We start from the raw sequence: 10,186 nt of genomic DNA on the forward strand, positions 1-10,186 counted from the left end.
TATGAGCTATCAATCTATTTTTTTGTTATGGCAGCCCAAACGGACTAAGCTGAGCTGCCGTAACAAAGTACCACAAACTGGGTGGCTTAGAACAACAGAAAGTTATTGTCTCACAGTTCTGGAAGCTGAAAGTCTGAAATCAAGGCATTGGCAGGGCCCCTTTCCCTCTGAAACCTGTAGAGGAAGGATCCTTCCTTGCCTCTTCCAGCTTCTGGTGGTCCAGTCCTAGTCATTGGTCTCTGCCACTACATTAGGCATTACTTTGAAATTCAACACACCAGGGCCACAACTGTCTTCCAGAGGCAGGTTGTTGAAAGTCAGGTATTCTTTCTGTCAAACAGCACTTCCATCAAGGTGTTGCTCTAGTAGGAAAGTTCTATGATGGTGTTGCCCTTTGCACATTTCTCCAAAAAGCATCTATGAAGTGTCTGTGATAAGCTGCCGCAGGGAAGACAAACAGCAGGAAAATGTGGCCTCACACTCAGGAAGCTCATGAATTAATAAGGATACAGACATGAAAATCAATGGCTCCAAGGCCATGAATGGAGTTAGGGAGGTGGCACAGAGTTTGGCTGGAACTCGGAGGGAAGAGGAGTTGGCTCGGCAGTGGCAGCATAGCACAGCATAGCACAACTCTGCAGCCAGAGTACCTGGCTTTTCCACGTACTAGCTGCGTGACCTTGAACAAATCACTTAACCTCTCTGTGCTTCAGTTTCCTCATTTGTACATTGAGTGTGCTAAGAGTACCTCCTTTATAAATTGTTGTGAGGATGAAGAAGTTTGTGAAAGGGGCTTCAGAACAGTGCCAGGTACCGGTTAAGTGTTAAATTAATACTCCACATTAAATAGGGGAGCTACTGAACCAAAAAAAGAAAAAAACAACAGGGGAGCAAGTCTCCTGGTTACTAGGCTGTTCTCCCTATTCCCCATTCTGCCCGCCCCCCCTTAATTTGGTATCACTCCTGTACACAGTATATAGCGCAACTTGAAAGTAATGGAGAATTACATCATACCCCACAGTTAAGATATGCATAGATAATCTAATTAAAACCTATATTTCTCTCAAGCTAATATTCATTTATTACTTCCACATGTATTTTCTAAACATTTAGGATGGGAAAACCAAGAGAATACAATATGCTTATGATATTGAGAAACGGGCAGGACACATGGGACTCAATGAGTTGGCTCTCCCTAGGGCAGGTTCCACCCTGTTGGCAGGAGGGATCTAATCAAGGATCTGCTAGCTCATGCAAACAGCTCTTTTTTGAGAAGCAGAAAAAGGCTCCCTGCCTCCGAGCAGATACAGCCTTGCCCGAGCTGGATTTTCAGCCCCCTTGGCCAGGAGCCCATGTATACAGCACAACACAGGCAGTTCTATTGACTAAGACCACTGAGGTACCATTTAATAAATCTTTTCCTCACTAGGCAAATGGTTCCACAATGTTGAGCAAAAGTTAACACAGGTTTCGTGAAAGCCTAAATCACAACGGGAAATAAATTTATGATCTGGGAGAATGTATTAGTGCTACCAAAATTCACCTTAAAAAAGTAATACCTCCCCAAAAATGTTAGTTTAGCTGATAAAAGTGTGTGTATATATGATGTGGGTGTATATAGGAATTAGTAGATATACATATAACTCCTAGCTCTGTCCCCTGAAAGGGTCTAGAAGCAATGACACACCAGTAACAATGAGCACACCTCATATCCAGACTTGGTTTCTACATACCACACTCAATTTAAAAAAAAAAAAACAGAGATTTTTGGAAAAGTAGTTAGTTCCAACGCTGGAGCAAAGAAAATTAAAAGTGACCCTGGAACATCTTGTGTTACCAGAAACTACATAAATAAATGAAGTCCCTACATAAATAATATCTGAACTAGTTATTAATGCATTACCAAAACAATTCAACATTGCTATTCTATAGAAAGCTATAAATGTCTTTATGCCTGTGGATTATTCAGCATGCCAAATGTGTTCCGTGTATAATGCACTGTAGACGTCATCATTAAAAGAACTTTTTACTCAAAAATTTAAAATGACTATTGTGATAAATCATTTTTGTAGCTTACCACTTCAGAAGTCTTAAAAAGAATTTTTTCTCTCCATGAAAAAACACATTTATTGAGCACTAACTATGTGCCAAGAAAAATACTAAGTGCTTTTATCCTCCAAATAAACCTGTGAGATACACAGGTTTATTAATCCTGTTTTATATAAGAAAACTGAGATTTTCCAAGGTCAGAGAGCTGGTAGAGTTAGAATTCAAACTCAGGTCTACATGATTGTAGAGCCAGAGTTCTTCATCTCTAAGTGAGAGTAGTTTGATAATATCTACAGTGAGATGATGTTGTATTTTCCCTCACAGGAGTTTCCCTGGTCATTTAAGAAAATTGGGTCATAAAAAGGCTAGTCATCTACAGAAAGATCCACACTGAGACACATTATAAACAAACTGTCAAAAGACAAAGAGAAAATCTTGAAAGCAACATGAGAGAAGCAATTTATCACATATAAGGGATCCTCAATAACATTAACAACCTATTTTTCACTGGAAACCACGGAAGCCAGATGGCAGTGAGACAATAAAGTGCTGAAAGAAAAAAACTGTCAGTCAAGAATTCTATACCTGGTAAAGTTATTCTTCAAAAATGAAGGAGAAATTAAGACATTCCCAAAGAAAAGCTGAAGGAGTTTGTTGCTAGTAGACCTGCCCTACAAGAAATGTTAAAGGGAGTCCTTCAAACTGAAATAAAGGACATTAGACAGTAACTCAAAGCCATACAAAGAAATACAGAACACCAGTACAAATAACTACAGAGGTAACTTAAAAAGCCAGCATTATTGTATTTTTGGTTTGTAACTTTTTTTCCTATATGATTTAAAACACAAATGCATAAAACAATAATTATGTTTTTATCCCAAGGGGCAACAATGTGTAAAGATGTAATTTGTGACAATAACATCATAAAAGGGGAGACAGACCTATATAGGAGAAGAGTTTTAGATGCTATTGAAATTAGTTGATGTCAAATCAAATTGGATTGTTATAAATTTAGGATGTTAATTGTAATCCTCAGAGTAAGCACTAAGAAAATTACTTTTAAAAATTTACAGGGGGGGCTTCCCTGGTGGCGCAGTGGTTGAGAGTCCGCCTGCCGATGCAGGGGACGCAGGTTCGTGCCCTGGTCCGGGAAGATCCCACATGCCGCGGAGCGGCTGGGTCCGTGAGCCATGGCAGCTGAGCCTGCGCGTCTGGAGCCTGTGCTCTGCAACAGGAGAGGCCACAGCAGTGAGAGGCCTGCGTACCACAAAAAAAAAAAAAAAAAAAATTTACAGGGGATTTCCCTGGCGGTCCAGTGGTTAAGACTCCAGCTTCCACTGCAGGGGGCACAGGTTCAATCTCTGGTCAGGGAACCAAGATCCCGCATGCCGCATGGCACAGCCAAAATATAAATTAAAAAAAAATAAATTAACAGAACAGGAAATGAGGAGGAAATCAAAATGACACATTAGAAAATTTAATTAAACACAAAAGAAAACAGTAATAGAGGAACTGAGGAACCAAAAAATATATAATGCATATATATATAAGACATATATAAGACATTTGTCACATATAAGACAAATAGCAAAATGGCAGAAATAAGTCCTTCATTACCAATAATCACTTTAAATGTAAATGGATTAGACTTAGTTAAAAGCAGAGACTGGCAGAATGGATTTATACATATATATATATATGTGTGTGTTCTAAAACTAGACTCTAGTAATAGCTGCACAACTCCATAAACTTTCTAAAAATTATTGAATTCACACTTAAAATGGTTGCATGTTATGGTATTTAAATTATGCCTCGGGGCTTCCCTGGTGGCACAGTGGTTAAGAATCTGCCTGCCAATGCAGGGGACATGGGTTCAAGCTCTGGTCCGGTAAGATCCCACATGCCACACAGCAACTAAGCCTGTGCGCCAAAACTACTGAGCCTGCACTCCAGAGCCCCCGAGCCACAACTACTGAGCCCTCGTGCCAAAACAACTGAAGCCCACATGCCTAGAGCCCGTGCTCTGCAACAAGAGAAGCCACCGCAATGAGAAGCCCGTGCACCACAACCAAGAGTAGCCCCCACTTGCCACAACTGGAGAAAACCCACGCGTAGCAATGAAGACCCAATGCAGCCAAAAATAAATAAATGAATTTATTTTAAAAAAAGAAGCATTTGTCCTTCAACTGCTGGCTGTAATCATTTGAAGTTTTGAAATAACTCTATTAATAATTGTTACAAATATATCAATGGACACAGTAAATGTTTTAGATTTCCCCCAAATTTTCACATCTGTATCACAAAGGAAAAGGCCCTTGTTGAAGTTAACAAATGGCTCTCTTTCACAATAGTTCTGTAAACAGAGCCTTAGTGAAGTTGAGTTTCCTTTATGGCTATTAGTGCAAGTTACACAAACACACAACCGGGACTGCTTTGTGGCAAGCATGCTCGCTCTTAGCCATAACTCAGGTGAGTGTACTTCTCTATCAATATCATTTAGGTTAAATACAAATTCTTATGCATAGATCAAAGTGCACTGAAAGAACTTATAAAAATATGTTGAGGGGCTTCCCCGGTGGCGCAGTGGTTGAGAGTCCGCCTGCCGATGCAGGGGACACGGGTTCGTGCCCCGGTCCGGGAAGATCCCACATGCCGTGGAGCGGCTGCGCCCGTGAGCCATGGCCGCTGAGCCTGCGCGTCCGGAGCCTGTGCTCCTCAACGGGAGAGGCCACGATAGACAGAGGCCCGTGTAGAGCAAAAAAAAAAAAAATATGTTGAACTGTCGATGTACAAAATCAAGATCATATGTTTGCTGGGACTTCCCTGGCGGTCCAGTGGTAACTCTGCACTTCCACTGCAGGGGCTGCAGGTTTGATCCCTGCTCAGGGAACTAAGATCCCACAAGCGGCACAGCGTGGCCAGAAAAAAAATAAAAAGATCATATGTTTGGTAAATACGTGCAGGTCATTTCTTGTGAGCATAGTGTTTATGTCAAGCTAAACCAAACCCAAGGCTTTTCAACACAGCCTTCCACTTCCATTTTATCATCACCTCTATCAGATGTCAGTAAATTTAGTCCTCCCTTGGTATTTGTGAAGGACTGGTTCCAGGAACCCTACAGATACCAAAATCTGCAGATGCTCGAGTCCCCTGTATAAAATGGCATCATAGTATTTGCATATAACGTACATACATTCTCCCATGTACTTTAAACCACCTCCAGATTACCTATAATACCTAATACAATGTAAATGCTATGTAAATAGTTGCCAGTATAGGGTGAATTTAAGTTTTGCTTTGGGGAACTTTCTGGATTTTTTTTCTCCCGAGTATTTTTGACCCACAGTTGGTTAAATCTGTGGATGCGAAACCCAAGGATACTGAGGGCTGACTGTAATAATGTCTTTACACCCCATAGGTAAGTAAACATTTAAAGTTAAAGTGCAAATTGTGACATATTTCGGTTATAATTACTTTTCATCAGGATAGAACTAATTTGCATACTTTTCTTGTTTCCTCTTTATATTAACTTCAACTGTACCTTCACTCCACCATCCTTTCATTCAATATTTTCCAAGCACCTATTCTGTTCCAGGCTTTTGTGCTCAGCACTGGAGAGAGAGCCGTGAACCAGACAGATAGGATCCCTGAATCACAGAGCTCTCAAACACCAGAAACTTAATGTCTGAGCAGTAGCAGGTATATAAAATCTTATTTAATGAATCTTAAGTCCAGAGAAACCACAGCAAACATTTTTCACCCAACAAACAAAATGCAGACTTTTTAAATGCTCTGCCTGTTGACACACGCTACCGTTCAAGTATCAGCATTGTTATTATAGAATCAGGACCATAAACCCTGGGTTTTTTTCTAAGATGTGACTTTTATCCATTTTTTTACATTTCTTGCATCCTTTTGGCCTGAAATTCTAAACTCTGGCTGGCTCCCAAAGATCTATTTTTAGAAAGTTCAAAGAAGTAGAACTTTTTTTGTTAACTCTTCTCCATTCCCCATCTTGAGCTGTACATGAGCAGATTCAAAATGATCATCACTCAGGTACAGCCACATGGTTAATCATAAGCTCTCTTCCTTTCCTCCACCTGTCTCCCACCACACCCACTTTTCTGAAAGGCAGGTCTGCACCAGCTGCTGCCAACACTGGGCTAGAACAAGTGTCTAACAGCCCAGCTTCTGGAATTTGCCTTCTCCTTCTTGTCTCCAACATGCTTCTCTCCTCATTACATGAGAACCTCTCACATCAGCAATCAGTGCACCTGCTCAGGCCCTCAACTGTGAACGCAGAAAGCACTTTTGTTCATCCCCAATTTTTACAGAAAGAATAAGGCAAAACACCAGATAGCATCCTTTTCCTGCAGGCTACACCTTGGCCTAGAAATGCAGTCTGTTGAGTGAGTTCAGAAAGGCACTTCCTACTCTATCTAGGCCTGTGGACCCAGGTTTAAGCACCTATTCTGGAAACTCAATTGGAACAAGAAACGTGACTTTTCTGGACTTCCCAAAACAGTAGTGCCAACTTATGACACTTAATAAAAATTCCAGCTGAGGAGAATAAGAGTTGGCCCATTTCTAGGCAAATCTGGGGAGAAGAGACGGCTGAAAATTTCCTTGATGACTTCCTTCTCCTTACATTTACTCTCCCCACAATTAGAACAATTTTCTCCGAAGTTGGGTGTGCCAGGCAATCTAGTGGGGTGCAAGAAGGGAATATTAAAACTGTTTATTTTACTTAAAGTGAAGAAATTCAATTTTTCTAATACTTAATATACAGATTGCCTAAAGGCCTTCATCCAGTCCACAAGTTAGGAGGTCACAAGAGTCCTGAGTGTCTGTTCAAGGGGAGAGGAGACGTTTCACCAGGCTATCAGCTGACCAGGACACACGAAGCGTAAGTGCACCTGGCAAAGTGGACATGTGGATTCTATTCTCCTAAATAGCAGAACAGTTAAAACCTTGTACTGAAATAGGGAGTGATTATGAAATACTTTTGACTACACAGGCTCACTGGTTTTCTCATGGAAAAGTACTTAAAAGACTTCTTAAATTTAAAGATGAGTTATACATTTTTTTTTCACAAAAATTCCAAATTGGCTGACTTTTGCTGGGATGACAAGTGACTGCCAGTAATATACTACCTGATAGATATTTACAAAATAATGGAAGTACTTTGTTCCATCAAAGAAAAGGTGTTGTTTTAAAAATGTGTGAAAAAGGACTTCCCTAGTGGCGCAGTGGTTGAGAGTCCGCCTGCCGATGCAGGGGACACGGGTTCGTGCCCTGGTCTGGAAAGATCCCACATGCCACGGAGCGGCTGGGCCCACGAGCCATGGCCGCTGAGCCTGCGCGTCCAGAGCCTGTGCTCCGCAACGGGAGAGGCCACAACACTGAGAGGCCCCTGTACCGCAAAAAAAAAAAAAAAAAAAAAAAAGTGTGAAAAAGTAAATACTGTTCTAAAGAAATGCAAACTTTGGAAAGACCATTTCGTAAAACAGATGTTTGGAAATGTGTCATCTTTTGTTGCTGAAAAGATGGAACTGTGTTACTCTAAAAGTTCTTATATTTGCACATTTTAAAAACACGGAAACAGAATTTTGTAACATTTTTCCAAATGAAGAATGAACTTTGAATCTATTGTTTATAGCATTAAAACACAACACTTTTCTATCAGGAAGTACTGAATTCCACTTGAAAAATGAACATATACTGGCCAAGTTTCTACTTAAAAAAAACTTTTAGAATAATTGGAGGATGGAGCAGAAGTATGAGTACCACAATTTAGGAAATTCTCACAGGGTCCCACTCCTAGAAAGGCCCCTCACTTAGTTTAATGCTCTGCTATCCCCACATCTTGAAATTCATAATTTTTGAACAAGCAGCTCCATTTCATTTTGCAATAGACAGTAAATTATGCAGCTGGCTCTGGAACTCAGGAGTCAATGCAGTTCTTTCATTTGAATTTACATATTTTTGAGGTATTTTTTCAGTGATGACAACTACTAAATTCCAGTATTAATGTAAAACTAACTATGAATGGCTATATCATATGTGCTAAACTACACTTGTCAAAAATAATTATATATATGACTAACATTTGAATATTTGTTTATAACTGGTTATACAAAGTCACAAAACATTTAAAGAAAGCAAAATTATTTGGGGCTCTTTTTTTTTTTTAAGGGAGGTTGCAATTTTTAATTTATTTATTTATGGCTGTGTTGGGTCTTCGTTTCTGTGCGAGGGCTTTCTCTAGTTGTGGCAAGTGGGGGCCACTCTTCATCGCGGTGCGCGGGCCTCTCACTATCGCGGCCTCTCTTGTGGAGCACAGGCTCCAGACGCGCAGGCTCAGTAATTGTGGCTCACGGGCCCAGTTGCTCCGCGGCACGTGGGATCTTCCCAGACCAGGGCTCGAGCCCATGTCCCCTGCATTGGCAGGCAGATTCTTCCCTGCACCACCAGGGAAGCCCTATTTGGGGCTCTTAATAAAGAAAAAAGCATTTTCATCATTATTCTTTTTATTTCTATTTTTGTATATTTTATAGTACACACAAATTAATAAAGTAATACATGCATGTAATTTATAAATAAATTAGCATCTATCGCATAAGAATATACTGCATGTTCAACAGCCTGTCATTTATGGGAGTGCTTAGTCAAAAGACTTTCTAAAAGACTGACCTAGACTCGGAATGATAATCTTTCGCTTTGGGAGCCCAAACTCCAAAATTACTCCCTCTTCTGGCAACAATTTCCTCAGCAATACTTCCCGGGAGAGGGAGGGAGGCAACGACGTCTTAGCGTAAAGAGGATTTGGAGTCAGGACTGGGTTCAAATCCAGATGTCCTCCATGATGACGTAGGCACATTTCTTAACCTGGTCACCTGATCCAGTGCCCAGCGCTGTTGTGAGGCTCGTGTGTAAGGACCTGGCACATTTCCAGATGCTGATGAAGCACCAGCGACACTAGCATTTACACAGGTGTTCGCAGTAGGAGTCCGATGGACTCTGAGCACCGTGTCTCTGTCCACTCGCGCCTAATGGCTCTGGATGGTGGCACTTCAGGCTGTGGGGTGAGGTGCGTTTTTCTGGTGAGATGGGAGTGGTACTACTGATACAATCTAAAAGTTCTCTCTTTAAATACACCACGGAATCTAACTGCTACCCGCTTCTCTGCATAAGGTCGGGGAGATGAAGGGCCTCGAAGGAGGGGCGCCGGTGAAGCCCAGGGGGGCTCAAGCCCTGGCCAGGCGCTACCTCGGTGACGGAGGCAGGACAGGACCACAGTTCAATGCATCCCGAGAGCGCAGCTTCGCACTTTCTCCTGGGCAAGCCCAAACTTAACCTCAGCCTGCATTCACCTCGGGATGGGCAAAGCATACCCATCCCGGCCCTGAGCGGCGCATCGGCGGAGGCGGTGCTCCCCAGTACCACTCCCGGGGGACACCGCGCCCACCTCCTCCCGGGGTCGCCGACCCGCGCAGGGGTTGGGGGAGCTCTTCCCGGTCGCCTCGGGTCCCGAGAGTGCGGGGAAAAGGCCCGACCCCTTCGCCCAGGGTGGCTGGCCCGCGCGGGGAGGGAGCCCGCCCGGGAGGGACCTGGGACCTTACCTGGATGGTATGGCCGCTGCTCTGGACGGTGGGCCCCCCCACCAACTTGCAGTAGAGCTCGGGCCGGGGTCGCGTGCCGCCGGGCTCCCGCTCCCCGCAGGTGGCGGTGGCCCAAATCCTCGCCGCCTCGGCCAGGTTGAAGTAGGGCGGGTGCAGGCTGCGCCGCGCCGGGGCCGCGGGGTCCCGAGAGGTCGCGCACTCGGCGGGGGGCGGCGGCAGCAGCAGCGGCAGCAGCGGCAGCAGTGGCAGCACTGACATTGGTGCCCAGCCCCGAGCCCGCCCGGCTGCCGCCATCTCGCCGCGCGCGGTCCTCCTGCCTCGGCGGCCAGCGAAGGGGCTCAGGGACACCGCGTTCTCGGCGGACGATCCTCAGGCTACCAGCGAGCGCGGCCCGAGTGTGGGCGGGGTCGGCGGAGGCGCGCCCGCGCCCCCACGCGCCGGGAGCCCGCGGCGAGGGGGCGGCTCCTCGGGTTTGGAACGTGCTGCGGCCGCAGCTGGCACCCGCCGGATAAGGA

At 44.0% G+C, this 10,186-nt stretch overlaps 1 protein-coding gene across 1 annotated transcript in view; it reads right to left on the minus strand.

Moving 5' to 3' along the window:
• LAMA3 (laminin subunit alpha 3) overlaps positions 1-9,965 on the minus strand; it is a 240,568-nt gene extending 230,603 nt beyond the window's left edge. Inside the window, exon 1 of the mRNA XM_065889461.1 lies at positions 9,672-9,965. Coding sequence (XP_065745533.1) covers positions 9,672-9,965 — 294 coding nt within the window. The remainder of the gene's footprint in view (positions 1-9,671) is intronic.
• Between the last annotated feature and the right edge of the window lie 221 nt (positions 9,966-10,186).

Source organism: Phocoena phocoena, chromosome 13, assembly GCF_963924675.1.
Source record: "Phocoena phocoena chromosome 13, mPhoPho1.1, whole genome shotgun sequence".
Classification (NCBI taxonomy): domain Eukaryota; kingdom Metazoa; phylum Chordata; class Mammalia; order Artiodactyla; family Phocoenidae; genus Phocoena; species Phocoena phocoena.